This window comes from Tachysurus fulvidraco, chromosome 20 (genome assembly GCF_022655615.1).
Source record: "Tachysurus fulvidraco isolate hzauxx_2018 chromosome 20, HZAU_PFXX_2.0, whole genome shotgun sequence".
NCBI classification, from domain to species: Eukaryota; Metazoa; Chordata; class Actinopteri; order Siluriformes; family Bagridae; genus Tachysurus; species Tachysurus fulvidraco.
Window position 1 is genome coordinate 16811401 of NC_062537.1, and position 18223 is coordinate 16829623.

General features: G+C 38.0%; 1 protein-coding gene across 8 annotated transcripts in view; it reads right to left on the reverse strand.

Annotated features, from left to right (window-relative positions):
* Nucleotides 1-18223, reverse strand: part of dmtn (dematin actin binding protein) — a 28816-nt gene that overhangs the window by 2297 nt on the left and 8296 nt on the right. For 3 of the 8 annotated variants that reach the window (XM_047804812.1, XM_047804811.1, XM_047804810.1), the window contains 15 exons: nucleotides 13392-13449; nucleotides 12927-12989; nucleotides 12551-12706; nucleotides 10180-10224; nucleotides 8300-8429; nucleotides 7775-7819; nucleotides 7504-7650; nucleotides 7076-7224; nucleotides 6551-6656; nucleotides 6016-6080; nucleotides 4427-4475; nucleotides 3795-3802; nucleotides 2759-2824; nucleotides 1548-1628; nucleotides 1-623 (listed from right to left, as the gene is read on the reverse strand). The exon at nucleotides 1-623 is cut by the window's left edge and continues 2297 nt beyond it. In XM_047804812.1, the coding sequence (XP_047660768.1) occupies nucleotides 510-623; nucleotides 1548-1628; nucleotides 2759-2824; nucleotides 3795-3802; nucleotides 4427-4475; nucleotides 6016-6080; nucleotides 6551-6656; nucleotides 7076-7224; nucleotides 7504-7650; nucleotides 7775-7819; nucleotides 8300-8429; nucleotides 10180-10224; nucleotides 12551-12706; nucleotides 12927-12989; nucleotides 13392-13400 (1233 nt within the window). In that variant the 5' untranslated portion in view covers nucleotides 13401-13449 and the 3' untranslated portion in view covers nucleotides 1-509. Of the gene's footprint in view, nucleotides 624-1547; nucleotides 1629-2758; nucleotides 2825-3794; nucleotides 3803-4426; nucleotides 4476-6015; nucleotides 6081-6550; nucleotides 6657-7075; nucleotides 7225-7503; nucleotides 7651-7774; nucleotides 7820-8299; nucleotides 8430-10179; nucleotides 10225-12550; nucleotides 12707-12926; nucleotides 12993-13391; nucleotides 13450-18223 lie in introns of all 8 variants that reach the window. The other 5 variants (XM_047804809.1, XM_047804808.1, XM_027174756.2 and 2 more) reach the window with 3 other exon arrangements.

An 18223-nucleotide genomic window follows, 5' to 3' on the forward strand; every position in this document is an offset into this window, starting at 1 on the left:
ATTCTGTGATAAAAACTGTCTGGTCTAAACTGTTGATCTCATTGTCTATGTTCAAATCGTATTGTATTCCTCCAACTCAATCTTGCTTTTCTCATTCATTCATCCTAAATACACGCTCTGTCCATGTCAGTGCCAATCCCTGAACTTTGGGGCCAATTTTGAAGATCTGGGGCCAATTTATAGCATATAATCGATTTCCTGGACAAACCCAGATACAAAGTCCTACATCCAATCTAAACAGAAAATCTGGGAAATATGGAGCTTTACAGGAAGGCAAATCTTCAGGAGGAGGGGGTTGTGATTTTTGACCTCTGTTTTATAACATACAGATATGTTATTTTGTATTTTTGACTTACTGCACACAGAGAGCACGGATCTATAATAGATATACACAAGCCGTATGATACGTGTCAGAGTTAACGGTGGATTATGTGTGGTTTATTTATCCTGAAACGTCTGAGTTGTGTTAGTATCAGAGAATGCTTTTGTCCATAGTCAGATCCTTTGTGTTAGAAAAGAGAAACCTTTTTCTTCAGATCATTTCTTTTCCACAGAGACAGACGATCGAATTCTGCGATCGGCATCCCGAATAAACTCTGGAACTCTTCAGGAGAGAGATGCCTCTGTTGGAGAGATATAAGAAACGGATGACGTGAGCTACTACAGTATATGACTCAAACATAATTTCCAAGGGTCTGATCCACTATCAACTATCAAAGTTTTTATTCCACTTGTAATTAACAGCTGATTGGTAAGATGGTGTTGATTATTGTAAGATAACAGCAGCTCTAGTTCTGCTGCATTATTGTTTCTATAGTAACAACGTAATAGGAGTCTAAAAAATTAAAAGGTGTGTCTTTAAAATTAAGGGCTTTAATAAAATGCAATGTCACAAGATAAAAACAAATATCATATGAGGAAAAGCTTCTGGCATATTTCTCATACAAGGATGTCACACACACACACACACACACACACACACACACACACACACACACACACACACACACACACACACACACACACAAACACACACACACACAGCCAGAACAGCACAAATTTTATTTGCAAGTTTTGCGTGATTTGCATGTTATAAGAGTCAGCAAAAGAGCTAAATAAAGATGTACAGTGGTGTGTTTGCCCCTTCCTGATTTTTTTTATTTTTTTCGCATGTTTGTCACACAAGGTTTTTATTATTAAGGGAAAACAAAATCCAAACCGACATAGCAAACACTTTTACACACAGGGCCATGTGGATTTTGTTTTCCATTAATAATCCCTGGATGATCTGAAACATTAAAGTGTGACAAACGTGCAAAAAAAATTATATATATATATATATATATATATATATATATATATATATATATATATATATATATATATATATATAAAAGAAGGGGGCAAACACTTTTTCACACCATGGTATATTATAGCAAATGTTAATGTTTTTCATTAAAATGGAATTAAAATACAATCCCAATACAAGACACAACAATCAGGTGTACGCAAATAAGACTGAACATTGAATTCTAGGGAATTTGTACCTCTAGTCTGGTTCTGTCAACTCCAGGTGGAAGCTTACAGCGCCCTCTGTGGGTTACAATGAGCATTTCATATGGATAAACCTGGAAACATAACACATGGAGTTTGTACATGCTCAGATTCAAGGTTAATGAAAAATCTGAAATTAAAACTGTCCACTATATATTTCAGATTAGATTTTTGCCTTAATACTGATCAGATTTGGTGATAGAGGTGTGGCCTCTGTGTCTATTAGTCACAGTGATTGAGGAGTGTCTCTTTAGTGATGGAGTTGTGCCCTCTATGCCTGTCAGCCACAGTGATAAAGGCACAGCCTGTGTTTCAGTCAGTCCGTGTGCTTGTCACCACCCAGTGAATGACATGTTGCCACTCTTTATCTCACCCCCAGTGAATGACATGTTGCCACTCTGTATGTCACCCCAGTGAATGACATGTTGCCACTCTGTATCTCACCCCCAGTGAATGACATGTTGCCACTCTGTATGTCACCCCAGTGAATGACATGTGGCCACTCTGTATCTCACCCCCAGTGAATGACATGTGGCCACTCTGTATGTCACCCCCAGTGAATGACATGTTGCCACTCTGTATGTCACCCCCAGTGAAGGACATGTTTCCACTCTGTATGTCACCACCAGTGAAGCACATGTCGCCACTCTGTATGTCACCACCAGTGAAGGACATGTTTCCACTCTGTATGTCACCACCAGTGAAGCACATGTCGCCACTCTGTATGTCACCACCAGTGAAGGACAGGTGGCCTTTCTGTATGTCAGTCATTAAGATGACTAAGCCTAAAGATGACATCTCTGTAAGCCATAAATATTGAATCACAATTACATAAAGCAAGTCTAAATAATATCATATTGAGTCTCTGGCTTCTATATTTCTTTCATACAGTACATTAATTGATTGTATTGAAAGAAAAAATACACACCTCTTATGTCCCTGACAGAGACAGCTGACAGTTACACAACAAATTAAATATCTAGCCCCAATATACATTTTGCATAGCTAAAAAAAAAATAAATAAAAAATAACTAAAAAGCACATGCATATGCAACCTCCAAAGTTTATTTTAAACGTGGTGATGTCTTATTGCAGATACCATTTGATGAATGCAGCACTATGAGATGTGAAAATGAAGCATGAGATTCACAAGGAAATAAGGCAAACTTTGGAGGAGCTCTTCATTCTCTGATCTCGGCCTCACCTTCTGCTCCAGCATGCTAGGCAGCGAGTTTCCTCGATCCATTCTCCCTCTCTGAGTGTCTCCGTTCTACACACAACGGATTCGAGAGTGGAGCGCCACACACACAGAACGCACACAGTCATCATGAGTCACTACAGATTGTCATAGTGTGAAAGCCCTTCATCAAGAGGACCTCACAGTAATGAAAGCTCTCAGTGTCTTTATCAAGCCAAAGCCGTTGCAATTAGAGCGTGACAAGGGTGTGGTTTATTCAGCTTTCCTAGTGTCAAATGCAAAATTTAACATTTTCTTTTGTTGACTTCCTCACTGTTGATACTAGCAAAAGAGGTTCTTTTGGCATCTATGTTTAACCTTTATGTGAAGACTCTCTTTACAACAATACTACTGACAATGGCAGGAATATCTACAGCCTTCCAAAACTTTACCAAAAAAAAAAAGACTTGAAGTTTCACAGAATAGGCTTTAGACAGAAAAGGGGAGAGAAATGGCTAAACTCTAGATTCTATGAATATGCAAATACAGTCAGCTATACAAGTACCACTCCTTTCCTGGTAATCAAGTGTTGGATAGACTGTATTTGGACTGTTAACCAAAACAATACTACTAATATTAATATTATTATTATTTTAAATAAGTTATTATTATTATTATTATTATTATTATTATTATTATTATTATTATTATTATTATTATTATTATTATTTAATAAGACATTTTTTTTAAATTGAGACATATTTAAATACGAATGCAGTAAACCACTAGAATGGCAAACTATATGCTCAAGTCATTTCCTTCATCCTTTCTACCCAGATTCTGTATTATTTATTACATTTATTAAATGTCACCCTCTAATTGCATGGAGTCCAGATTAAATGAGTTATGCAGAATGAATAAAGGGCAGATCAAATGTACATTAGCTGCAAGGAAAGGAGTGATTAAAGAAAGGGGAAAAGCATGCAAAAAAAAGGAGATATGATTTTCCTACTATTTCTACCAGCAGCAACAAGCGTGTGATAATACAAACAACGAGCTTCACCTGAAGTCCTGTGGAACACAGCAACAGTGTAAACAGAAAGACAGAAAGTCAGTGATAAAATATTACACTATTTGTATGACTATAGACAACATATACTGTATACATATACATATATAGCAGACACTTTTTCAAAACTAACAAAAATGAACGATACATAAACACTACTCCGGACTTATGTTTTTAAAAAGTACATGTCTAGAAAACTGCACACTGTTCCTCAGTCATGCATGTTCGTCATGTGATAGACTTTATCTTTAGAGCACAAAAGTCACAGACAAACACTGCATAGGGAGTTATGGAACCCTCGATCTGAATGCAGTGTAGAGGGAGGATTATCTGCAGTGTCTGAATTATAATTATATTATATATTGGCTTAGAATATACTGTAGCATGATTTACCATGGACATTAGTGTATTCATAGTTTCCTATGGTGATCTAAAAGACAAGTGGTTTAAGAGATCTTAACAAATACATCATATCCCTCTATTCTGATATTTGGATGCCTGGCTGCATGTAGTTCCATCTTATATCATCCAGACTATGATTTACAGTCACGAGTGATCAGATTACATCTGCATGCTATGTGTTGGCTGTTTTTTTTTATTTCTTTCTTTCTTTTTTTCAAACTTACCTGTTCTGGCTTTTTCACTGTCTATGGAGGCAAATTCAGCAGACTGCAGCTATAGATGGGAAACAGAAAACAGTGAAGACTCATGAGAAATCGTTCTGAGGGCGATCGGCGTTGCTACAGAGGTCCAAATGGATGGTGTAATTCTCTGACCATCACAATAGAACAAATAAACAATAGCTCAGTTTGGCATCTAAACTGTGTTTTTTTTTCACACAAGTTTGTTGGTGTACCTTCTACACCACAGGTTGCAGAACTGTAATTTGTTTTAAACACGTTCTACACCAGACTGCATTAGATTGGACTGTGAATATATACAGAGGTTAATAGGTATAGATTCAGGTTTTTACAATCTGGGAAGAACGAGGGCCATATCAGCCTCAAAATCAGTCTGATTATTCTCTAACTTGGACTAAGACCTACCCATGTAACACTGCAAGTAAACATCAGATTTATTGTCACATAGTTAGCATTCCTGTGTCCTCTTTTACAATGTCAGATAAACTTCTACATTATGTGGCCGGATGTTTTTCCCATCCTCATTTTATTTTAAAAAAGGCCCTACCCTTCTGGAAGGTTTTCCACTAGATGTTGGAGCAGGGAGCTGCAGGGATTTGTGTTCATTTAGCTCTAAGAGCATTAGTGAGATCAGACACTGATGATGGAGAGGAGGTCTGGGGTCCAGTCCAGTGTGCCAGTTCATTCCAAAGGACACTGGAGTTTAGGACACAGTTCTTTCAGTGAAAGGAAATCTTAATGCCACAACATACAAAAACATTCTATACAATTGTGTGTTTCAAACAATGTTGCAACAGTTTGGGGAAGAACCACATTTGTGTTTGATTGTCAGGTTTCTACATACTTTTGGTTATATTTACCTAATAATTATACTACTGTGGGAAATAATTTTAAGTCATTGTTTTATTTCCTTTTAGTTCTAGCATATTTCTGTGGATCATATACTGTAGAAGCCCAATCAAGTTACAAGGCTAGTTCAATTCAAACTTTACATTAGTCTTGTGGTTCCTGTATCTTATTAATATGAAAGGAAAGGGCAAAGGTAACTCAGGATATCATCTGTCCCTTTGTGAAATCTGTCCCATTGTTTAATTTGGCAATGGGGTTCAAGGTCTGAGTCAAGAAGGAATGGCAAACATTAGAGGTGAACTCGTTTCAATGATAATGAAGGGGTCTGGATCCAGGATAGGGTGTGGGGCTGTTACATCCTTTCATGCTTTGATTGTCACCTGAGTGTTTTGTCTCTATCTGATGTTACTGCCCCCTAAAATGTGTATATTTACAATGTAATACAACTTTAATTCAGACTTGATGACTGCAGCGCCCGTGCCGTACGCTCTGATTTGCAGACTCGATCCATCGTGTATCTACAATAAAGACTACTGCACAAGGATATCCAAGTCTTCTGGTCTTCTCTGGAAAAAGTTTACAACACTACTCACTAGTAATTAGTCGTTTGTGACACAGGAAGTATAGGTATATTTTTTATCAACCACCAAGTTTTGTGATACAGCTCTAATAAGTGTCTATGATAATAAAAGGATGAGTCAGGAAGGGAAGAGCATTGTGGGTACCCGAGAAAGGCCAGAGCGATTGCAGGAGGGTAAAGTGGCAGATTTCGATGCACCACTGGATGCAACTGCAGACAGAAAAACAGAAAAAACCTTCATTACTTATCAACCTGTTCACAAAACACTATTTTTCCAATATTCATTCAAAACTAATCAGGTTTATTTTTAATGCATATTTTAGGCACACTATATGTAACAGGACAAATCTTTCCTGTGGACTGCACCAGCCAGGATTCATATCCGGTTCATATCATGGCTTCACTAAAATCTCAATCAGGAACAAAAATCTATACAGCTGTAACCTTTTCTGTCCAGAAAATATGTAATAACTAATAATGTTCCATTGCTGTCTATAATGAGTGACACTTGTCCTTGCTCTTGGCCTGAATAAGTAGCTCTTCAGTTATGCAGAATGAGTTTATTAGGCTTTTTACTGAGCTATTTTGAACCAGTGTTTTGGTAGAGATTAATGTGCTCATTATCAGTACAACACTCTGGAAAAAAACACCACACAATACACCATCAGTCCATCACTCACCCAAGTGCATGTGTGTCCTGTCAGGCAGCGAGCGTGTTTTCCTCCGGATGTGCACTGATTTCTCTATTTCCTCCTTCAAGATCAGCTTACCCAGGTTGGACTGAATCTGAAAGTAAATTAAGATCATGGAAGTGCACAAAGCCTATAATATGTTGTAGTGGAATGATACATTTACTGTGTGACGGTCTGCCCCATGTGATCATTTTCAGTAAAAGCTTCTCATTTTTATACATTTTTCATACAACCCAGAAGTAAGGGTTCCGTTACACTAAATTTTATATACTAGTTAATATAAGCTTTATGCAAGGAGCCATTTAATTAATTATGAAATATTTCATGAAAGACCTTTTTTAATTGTCAGTACTTTTGCACTTTCACAAATGATAGCTATGTGAAGGTGTAGGACGAGCACACACTCCTCTAGATCCTACAACAGCCTTGTTTATTTCAGATAAAAGCCTCTCGGGCAGCATTGGCTGTGGTATCGAATGTCTGGATGGTGTGTGGGTGTGTCTGTGCTCTTACTTTGTTCATTTCCTGCTCCTGCACCTTTTTTGCGTCCTCAGTCAGGTCCTCAAATTCGTCGTCCTCTACAACTTTGCCCTGTTCTGCTGCCTTTCTCTTCCACTCAATCTCTACAGGGAGAGACACAGAGTCATGCGGCATGTGCAGGCCTGCACATATACATATTATATGATATATTCATTTAAAATGTATTTTAAAATATTATAACATGACTAAGGCCTGACTACAGAATAAACTATGAACTATGACATATTTTTCAAGTATGATTGGAAGATAAGGAAATAAATAAAATAATAAATAATTTTTAATAAAATAAATATCATTTAGAAAGGTAAAAAAGATGTATTTAATTGTTAGGTTTCATCTTTTAATAATACAAAATATTGGTATAATAGATGATTTTATGTAATATTTTTCTGCTAGTTTACCCATGCTAGCCAGTGATGGAGGACAGGGCCAGTACTCTGTCTCTATTTTGGACGGCTGGCTGGGATCAGGAGGCTGGGCTGCTGGGAACTTAGAGGACAAGATGATGACGTCATCTTTATGCTTATTTTGAGATGCTGCTGATGCTTCTGGAAGGGAGAACAGGGTGAAGAATAAAGGATCAGTGAAATATCAGTGTTTGCTTCTTTGAGCCTTGTAATGTTACTACAGTGATTTAAATAACATGGTTATGAGAAGATTAGAGGAAAATACCATGCTTGTAAATGGGAGGCTTGCTGTAGATGTTGGTTCCGTTATCTGAAAAATAAAGAAACCCATTAAAAAGATTGTGTCATTAGAGCGTTGCCTGCTCAGTGGAGGTTAGTTATAATATGTATTCAGTACAGGTGAATTATTGGACTTGTGCATTAAGGTGACTTATTGTAACTGAGCTGCATATCATAACATAACTGAGTTGTTATACCTGCTCAGTACATTTGAGTTATCAGACTCATGGGATGGGATTTAAAGGTTAATCTTCACATTTGTTCAGCAGTGGTGACCTGTTCAAAACAGGTGACATATCAGACTTATTCAGTACAGGTGAGTTATTAAGGTTGTGAATTTGAGTTCCAGGACCCCAAAGCTGCCACAGCTGGGCCCTTGAGCAAAGCCCTTAACCCTTAACTGCTGTAAATAAGATGAATGGAAATGTAAATAGTTCTGTTCAATACAGATGTGTCATCATACCTGTTCAGTACAAGAGTGTTATACAAGAGTACAGGTGAACTGACTCACCTGGTCTGTGGAAGTGCTGTAAGGGGCCTCTGGATGAGGTGCTTATTTTGCGGAGCTGCACGGTCGAGCCCACGGTGGATGCGCCAGGCGAGTCATGTTCCACCCACTCCTTTTCTTTAGAGTTAAATATCTGGGCCAAAGAACAGAAAAAAGAATAAGTACATTTCATAAATCAATCACTTCAATCAGTGGCATATTACTTCAGCCTGAATGGGCTCCCAGCTAATTAAGAGTAAAAGAATAACCAGGATAAAAAATAAATAAATACTGCACAAATGTAGATCCTACGATGAATTGGTAGGTAATTTGTTTGCATTTTTACCAATAACAAATTTCTCAGGATATCTTTGGCTGTTTAGAACCCACAACAACTGAACAGAGATGCATTAATCCCCATAGTACTGTATAGTGATGCCTTCTGAACTAGCCTCACTAACCACTGAGGATCTACAGATCTTTTTTTTTTTTTAACCTATATTTTTTTATGTTATGCTACTTCTGAAGTCTTACAATCGCCTAGCGAGTGCACTGTTTTAAAATGGAGATGCTTGAATAAAGTCCTAAATATTTCCTGTTATCACACATCATAAGTGCACCTCTGAAGCGTAGCCTAAATATGACTCTTTTTTTTTTTTACTTCACACTAACACTGAGTCAGCAAGACCGTAACGACCCAAAGCTGTATTTCAACAGTCCAGACTATAGATCTTTCAGCCTCACAGTTTAGATTTATGTGTTGCTGTGATTTACTCTAATGGCCAGACGACTGTTAAAGACTTCTTATCCAGAGTGAGCGACATGACTATGCCGTTGTGACCCTACATCAGCACTTTTGGCTGGTGTTTAAGCGTAATAGGTGCCAGACTACTGTAAATGAAAATTGAACTCTCATGGAAGTTTGTAAGGAGTTTTTTGGTGACTTATTTTGGAATATTATTAATTGCTGAATAATAAATCAGATTTTTAGAAATTATTCAATTATATTATTATTTTATTATTGTTTGTTTACACAAGTCTATAAGCACCTGCAGAGGTGTGCTTTATTTATTTATTTTATTTACTTTATTATTATTTATAAATACAATACAAGAGATTTGACTGAAATAATTTAATATATACTGTACCTGTATGTCCGGGTGTTTTAAACCACATGCAATAGACTGTGGATATGTGTTTTGTCAGCCTGATCATTTCTGAACACTGGCAGAAACACTGTTTTGAACATTATTGGAGCGCAAGCTTACTACATTCAAGCCATCAAAAGCAATTACTCACGCTGGCCAGATTAAAACTCTTTTGTTTGATGATGCTTTTCCTTTCGGAGACTTTCCATGCAATGTTTGTTTTGCTGGAAGGCACCGATTCCTTTCCACAACCATTTGTTTATGTGCAATATAAAGAATTGGAAAAATAATGTCTGCACGATAATGTATATGATTGTGTTCATCTTGTATAGTAAAATATAACACAGACAGTGATTTCATTATCTCAGCACATCAGAACACATACATCACTGTGCCACTAATCTATAGTGTAAATATGATTTATGAGTTTTATTTATCTATAAACATAAAACCACAGATAAGTTACGTTTTAACACGAGAGGAAGCACTTTTTCCACACAGGGCCATGTAGGTTTGGATTTTGTTTTCCCTTAATAATAAAATCCTTAATTTAAAAACTGCATGTTGTGTTTACTTGCATTATCTTTGACTAATATTTTCATTTGTTTGATGATCTGAAACATTAAAGTGTAACAAACGTGCAAAAAAATAAAAAATCAGGAAGGGGGCAAACACTTTTTCACACCACTGAATATATATAAACAAAATAGCTGGAAAATAACGCTCTATATAACAGTAAGCAGATGACTCACTCACCTCTGGGGAAGGCGGAGGAGAGATGGAATGAGGTGACATCGATCTCTAGAGGAGAATAAGAGAGAGAACACACACACACACACACACACACACACACACACACAGAGAGAGAGAGAGAGAGACACACATTCAGGTAAAAAGCTCCATTATGTCCACATGAAAATTCAAGTTATCAGTCATGAAAAATTAATATAATAATATAATATAATTAATTTTAATTGTGAAATCATATAATTATGGAGAATCCATCAACCTTCATTTATTATAGCATCATTTTTCATCAACTAACTGCAATACAGAGAATAAACACAAACTAAATAGATGTAACAAATAAAAAGAAATAAACAAACCTTTTAATAAAAACTGCATGTTTCAATAAAAGTGTTGTGCACATAAACAAAGAAATCAAACAATTCATACACGTCATATTCATATAACGATGTAAAGTAAACCACAGTTATCTCCTTGAAGCTGATTTTACCAACAATTACAATTACAATTTTGAGAATGAAAAACAATGTGTACTTTTATCCATTATACACAGTGCACATCCATTTATTCTTTATGCTTTATTCTGAGTTCATTACCTAAACCTGTGTTTTGCCTTGAAGCACTACAGTCAGTGCTGCTGTTACAGAAAAATAATCACCACCTACTGACCAATCATATATGAGAATTTAAGAGTGCTGTGCTATAAGTCGGAATAAACGTGTCAGGACTCAACCCGGACTTTTGGCCACGTGCCTTTTTGTTTATCTTTCTCATCACGTGTCTGCCCCGCCTTCGTCTGCCCCTCCCTGTCTTCACACCTGATCCTTATTGTGTCATCGTGTCTTTTTATATTTAAGTGGGCCGCGTTGCCGAGTGCAGCGCGGAATCATTAGTTACGTTTACCCCTCGTCATGTCTAGTCTTTGTAAAGTGTCTTCAATTGTATTGCTTTTGTTATCGTCTTATGTCTTTGTCTTTATTATTTATTAAACCCCTTTCCTTTGAAGCTATCCTGCACATGGGTCTGTCTCCTTCCTCTTCCGGCTGTGACAGAATGATTCCGCCTACGAACTGAGACCCAGCAGGATAGCTTCCAGCTCGGACCGTTTTTTTTCTTCTCCCCCTGGACTGTTCCGGCAGTCCTTCTGACCCTTTTTTCTTTTTTTGGTGGCATCGCTCCGCACTTTTTCCGGTGAGGGACGCCGCTACACTTTCGGTTCCGTCCGAAGCGGTCGTCGCCTCACTTCCTTCGCGGAGGATGTCACCATACCGTTTTTGTCCCTTTTTTATTTTTTGGTGCCCTGTGGCATCGCCCCGCATTTTTTCGGTGAAGGACGTCGCTCCACTTTCGGTTCCGTTCCGAGGAGGGCGTCGCTTCACTTCTTCCACGGGGGGTGCTGCAGGCCCAGGGCGAAGGACTTTTCCCACCCTCCCACCCTTCACATTCTGGTCATCGGGACGTCGATCTGGCAGCGGTGCGTCGGGGGTTATGTGCGGCTCTCCAGCTCGGCTGTGGACGTCGCTCAGCCCTCCAGCTCGGCTGTAGACGTCACTCGGCCCTCCAGCTCGGCTGTGGATGTCGCTCGGCCCTTCAGCTCGGCTATGGAAGTTGCGTGGCCCTTCTGCTCGGCTGTGGACGTCGCTCGGCCCTTCTGCTCGGCTGTGGACATCGTTCGGCCCCTCTGCTCGGCTGTGGATGTCGCTCGGCCCTCGCTGGCTATGCCCGCCGTGTGCCTTGCTCCCCCCACCAGCCTCGCCGTGTGCCTTGCTCCCCCACCAGCCTCGCCGTGTGCCTTGCTCCCCCCACTGGCCTCGCCGTGTGCCTTGCTCCCCCCATCTGCCTTCGCCGTGTTCCTCGCTTCCCCCATCTGCCTTCGCCGTGTTCCTCGCTTCCCCCATCTGCCTTCGCTGTGTTCCTTGCTTCCCCATCTGCCTTCGCCGTGTGCCTCTCCCCCCCCCCCCTTCCCGGACCTTGTCGGGGTTTGGCGCTTCGGGAGGGGTACTGTCAGGACTCAACCCGGACTTTTGGCCACGTGCCTTTTTGTTTATCTTTCTCATCACGTGTCTGTCCCGCCTTCGTCTGCCCCTCCCTGTCTTCACACCTGATCCTTATTGTGTCATCGTGTCTTTTTATATTTAAGTGGGCCGCGTTGCCGAGTGCAGCGCGGAATCATTAGTTACGTTTACCCCTCGTCATGTCTAGTCTTTGTTAAGTGTCTTCATTTGTATTGCTTTTGTTATCGTCTTATGTCTTTGTCATTTATTAAACCCCTTTCCTTTGAAGCTATCCTGCATCCCGTTTCCGGTTGTGACAAAACGACACACACCAGCATCATTATTCACAGTTGATTCTGATGGAAAGCTCTCAGAGTGTTACTGACCTCTCTGCTCCTGGACAGACTGATACGATCCAAAGCTGACATGTTGAAATGAGGTTCATACACCATCAAGTCGGGCCTCTCCACCTCCAGGATGGCTTTGTCTTTAGGAATTGCTGCTAAGTCCTTATATCCGATCACCTGATTATCCATTCTGGCCTGAATAGAGGGAACAAGAAGCTCTTTCCTCAAGATAATGTCTTAATTTCCCAGGTCAGGTAGCCTTTTTCAACTAAAAATGCAAATGAAACTTAAAAACTGTTTCACACTCAAAATTGATTATTTTTGTGAACAAAACAAAAATGATGTAAACAATCCTGATACAAGTTGGACAAACTGGGTGGGTGTGCATGTGTGTGTGTTTGGGAGAGAGACCTACCACAATGGAAGTGGCTGGAGATCCAGGGGCACTAGGACCCCGAGATGAGGGGGCCGTCCCTGCCTGCTGGGTCAAATGCCAGTACAATAAGTCAAAGATCATGCTTAATAATCCAGGCCAGTTTAGCAATCACTAAAAGACAGCAGTTGGATGAGAACCAAACTCTATCACAAGCTTGATCAGCCAAGCTGAAATGCTACTCAGAGTCAGGATGCTAGAGTGCATCATTAAATCGCCAGGCACAATATACAAAACAGATGCCATCCAAGCGCTGCGTTTATTTAATTAAAAACCGAATGTTCATCTAGAATATCCCCCTGCTGATATTATATAGGAACCATTATACAGGGTCAGTGCTGAGAGTAACATCTATCTGAAGTTTCAGTTCTGACCAGTCAAGAGAAAAAAATGTGACATCAGGAACAAATTACAGCCAATATAAAGACGAAAAAACAGTCCTTCTACCTTTTGCATGATGGGTGAACACTAAAAACTTTCTCTTGATCCTCTGGGCCTGTCAGATCTGCCATAAAACATAAAAATGAGTGAGTCCTGCTGTTTGTAGATAATAAAATATTAATATATTAAATAATACAATTTCAACACAAAATAGAAAACAAAATATGAATAAAATGCTGCCACAAATGCAATTTTTAAACATCTCTTTTTAACACAATTTTAGAAGATATTTTCTATCTGCTCATTGTTTTCATATTTAAAAGTAGTAGTAATGAAACCTATTATATTTATATTATAATTTTAAAAAAATCATAATTTGTTTACGACTTTTCACGCAATTTTTCATCTGCTTCTAAAAACCTTAAATATTCAGATTTTTATTTTTAGATGGTTAAATTTACTCACCTAATATTTAGAAATGTATTTTTCGATAGTATTTAGCTTGAGGATGTTAAAATTTTGTTTAATAATTCTGACACAAAGCTCCCACCAGTGCCTTTATCACCAAGTTCACACTTAAACTGACGAAAACACATTATTATTCAGCACATCACCCAGACGTTAGAATCTTTTGTGTCTCAGCTGCACTTTAGGCCATGTCTCAAGGTCAGAGACTGCTGTAGCTGCAATATTCTGCTTGTACATGTCCTGAACACAGCCTCCCATCTGAGCAGCTGTATCAGTATCAGGTGTTAGCTTATATAGCAACAATTAATACAGAAACTACATATTTAAATCTGTATTTATTTAGACTTTCAGGACATGCTGTGTCTAAAAAGATTTACTTTAACAATAAGCAATATGTCAGGAATTAAACATGATGGGACATAATTCATCACAAGCTTATGTGATGCAGCCTGAAATGTAAATGTCATTATTAATTCATTAATGAACAACAATGAACAACACACAAAGATTTAAAATTTTAAAATTAGGAAACTGTCCTGAAAGCTTTCCCATAGTTGAAAGTTTACAGTCTGTTACAAAGACCTGACACTGAAGACTCCTCCCATAAATGCCAAATAAATGGCTACAGAAACCTTAACCACGTAGTAATAATAATAATAATAATAGTAATAATAATAATATATAAAATATTATTATTATTGTTATTGATGTTGCTATTAATAATTATATTATTATTAGGAGTAGTAGTAGTATTATTTGTATTATTGCTATAATTAATATTTTATAATAATAATAAGAATAATAATAATAATAAGAAGAAGAAGAAGAAGAAAACAATGATAATAATAATAATAAGAATAATAAGAATAATAATAATAATAATTATTATTATTATTATTATGCTAAATATTTTTCTTAACTAAATAACTATAACTGCACTTTTTTCTATTTTCTTTTTTTTTTAAATAAAAAAAGTTTGTATAAGTCCTCAGTTTGTATAAATCGTCCATGCTCTGATGGCTTAGCGGTTATTATATTAAAGATTATTACAAGTGCACTAATATAAATCTTTGCTTGAATAACAGCCAGAACTAAAGTCAGGGTTTCTGTTACAGAAACAAGCTCTATTAATCTTCTGACCAATCAGCTATAAGAGTTCAACAGGGGTGTTTTCTGTTGCACTAGAATCAGACTGTATTTATACAATATCGGAAAAAACATTGAAAATTGTCAAAGTAAGTAAAAATAAAACAGATTAATTTCCTCAAAAATTATGACATCAGACACTAATGAAATTCCAGCGAATGACATCAAACACTGTATATGATGACTTCTACAATATTTATGAATGAAATCCTGTTTTAGAATTAAACATGTAGAAACTATATACAGTTGTGTTCAAAATTATTCAACCCCAACTGAAATTGATTGTTTTGGTCGGTTTGACATTGATTTTGATCATTCAGTCATCCTGCTTACAATTAAATCAAAGAGGCATGTGTAGGTCTGACAAATATAACATAACATTTAGAATGAAATAACCACAAATGTCTTTTCTGAGCTCACATCATTATCAGTTTTATTCAACCCCCAAGTGACATTCAATCTTAGTACTTAGTACAACATCCTTTTACAGTTATAACAGCTTTTATACGTGAAGCATAGCTTGACACAAGTGTCTTGCAGCGATCTACGGGTATCTTCGCCCATTCATCATGGGCAAAAGCCTCCAGTTCAGTCACATTCTTAGGCTTGCGCACTGCAACTGCTTTCTTTAAGTCCCACCAGAGGTTCTCAATCGGATTTAAGTCTGGTGACTGCGATGGCCACTTCAAAATGTTCCAGCCTTTAATCTGCAACCATGCTCTACATGCTCTAGTAGACTTGGAGGTATGCTTGGGATCATTGTCCTGTTGAAAGGTCCAACGTCTCCCAAGCCTCAGGTTTGTGACGGACTGCATCACATCCAATATCTCCTGGTACTGAAGAGAATTCATGGTACCTTGCACACGCTGAAGCTTCCCAGTACCTGCAGAAGCAAAACAGCCCCAAAGCATGATTGACCCCCCGCCATGCTTCACAGTAGGCAAGGTGTTCTTTTCTTCATAGGCCTTGTTCTTCCTCCTCCAAACATGGCATTGATCCATGGGCCCAAACAGTTCTAATTTTGTTTCATCAGTCCACAGAACACTATCCCAAAACTTCTGTGGTTTGTCTACATGACTTTTGGCATACTGCAGTCGACTCTTCTTATTCTTTGGAGACAGCAAGGGGGTGCGCCTGGGAGTTCTGGCATGGAGGCCTTCATTACGCAGGGTGCGCCATATTGTCTGAGCAGAAACTTCAATACACACATCTGACAAATCTTTTCTCAGTTCCTCAGCAGTCACACGGGGACTTTTCTCCACTCTACGCTTCAGGTAGCGCACAGCAGTCGAAGTCAGCATCTTCTTTCTGCCACGACCAGGTAGCGTTTCAACAACGCCCTTTGCCTTGAATTTACGAATGATGCTTCCCATGGTGTCTCTTGGTATGTTTAACATCTTTGCAATCTTCTTATAGCCATTGCCCTTCCTGTGACAAGTAATCACCTCTTCTCTTGTCTTCCCGGACCATTCTCTTGACTTCACCATGTTTGTAACCATACCAGTAAATGTCTAGAAGGAGGTGAGTATCACAGTCATTTTAAAGCTGAACCTCTGTTCTTCAGAGTGGTAGTCTTTAAGGGGTTGAATAATTGTGTCAATGAAGAATTCACAAAAGAAACATTCACTACTGTATTACAAAAGTAATTGATGTCATTTTAGTTGCATATGGTTCTTTAAGAAGTCCTTGTAGGATTTCATTCTGAATACAATTACAAATGTGCACTAAATTCCCTAAAACCATTTACAGCATTGGGGGTTGAATAATTTTGAACAGAACTGTAATAGACATTGTGCAAAAATTCAACCACATTTTTCTGTTTTGAAGAGAAATTATGATAAACGATAAAATGTTAGCTCACTCGCAGCTCAGCTGTGTAAAATTGTGTATCAGGCCATAAATCAGAGCATCATAAACATGATGCTCTGATTTAAACAGTCTTTCCAGTGTGCAGATAAAAAGCCCATTTCCAAGCAGCCAAGCACAGCATTGTGTCTAGATGAGTGTCTGTCTGGAAGAAGGTGGTGTAACTCGTCGGTAGGTGGAAGGCCACATCCTGTTTTGACATAAATATATTCTAAGCTGAGACGGAAGGGAGAAGATGGCTGACTCAATTCCTCTGTTTCAGCCTAATCATAATCCGGGTCATACGTAGCCGCTCCTTTCTGAGTGAACTGCCAAGAAGCGTTTAAATCACATCTTGGAAGCTCCATCATTCGTTAATCACCTGAGCTGTGTTCTCGTGTACTACAAGCAGCAGGGATGAAAACACTTAAAATAGTACATCCTACTAATGCAGGTACTGTAACATCAGTGCTAATTGCAAAGAGAGTCCTGTTCTTCAAAGTGCATTCAAGCTTGTTTTAATCTGTTAAATAAAAAAAAGGCTTAAGGATTTCGTAAAGATTTACAGCATTTTACAATAGCACTTTAGTTTACTGAGTGACGTGAGAATATTCCTCTCAGAATTCGAATCTTTTTGAATTTGAGTTCAACTAATTGTGCTAATTAGCTGCATTTCAATTTCGTCTAAAGATGTAGAAACTGCTGCTTTAAATATTTTATGGCATGAGCTCGTTCATCTAACCAAGAGTACAGTCTGAGAGCCTGTGGGCTTTCTGAATTCACTTCTCTTCAAATGGGAAAGAGGAGAAAGCTGCTTTATCAGCAAAAACTGCATAGGTTTTTTTCATGCTAGTTGCTGGATGTCTTGCTAGTGGCTAAAAGCATGGTTCTTGTTTCAGTACCATGTAAAGCAAAGGAGAAGGAAAAGCACAATTTATAACATTTCTGAAGAATGAACGTCACTTCTGTGAGCTTATCACCCACAAGAAGTAACATTTTCATTAATAAAGGCTTCATAATCTAGACTAGATTTTAGATACTTATATTTCCTTATGCTGTATTGTGAATGAAACATTCTCCAGCCTGATTACGTACTTTGTGTGGAACGATATGATTAACATCCAAACCAATAAGGCGGCAATAAAAAAGAAAACAAAAACAATTTTAGTCAAAAATATATTTTCTTTTATTCTTTGCATATCCTGGCTTGTTAGGAAGATCATGCTAATAGGTTTGAACATTTGACCTTTTGATCATAAACCCAATGACTTTAATCACTGAGCCATAACCTTCTAGGCAACCTTTGAACTCTACTTACTGAGCTAATTCTACAAATAATGTAAAAAGGAATTCATTTCACAGAACAGATCATTTGATTTTAAACAAATTATGCTTGAAATAAAAAAAAAAAAAAAAATATATATATATATATATATATA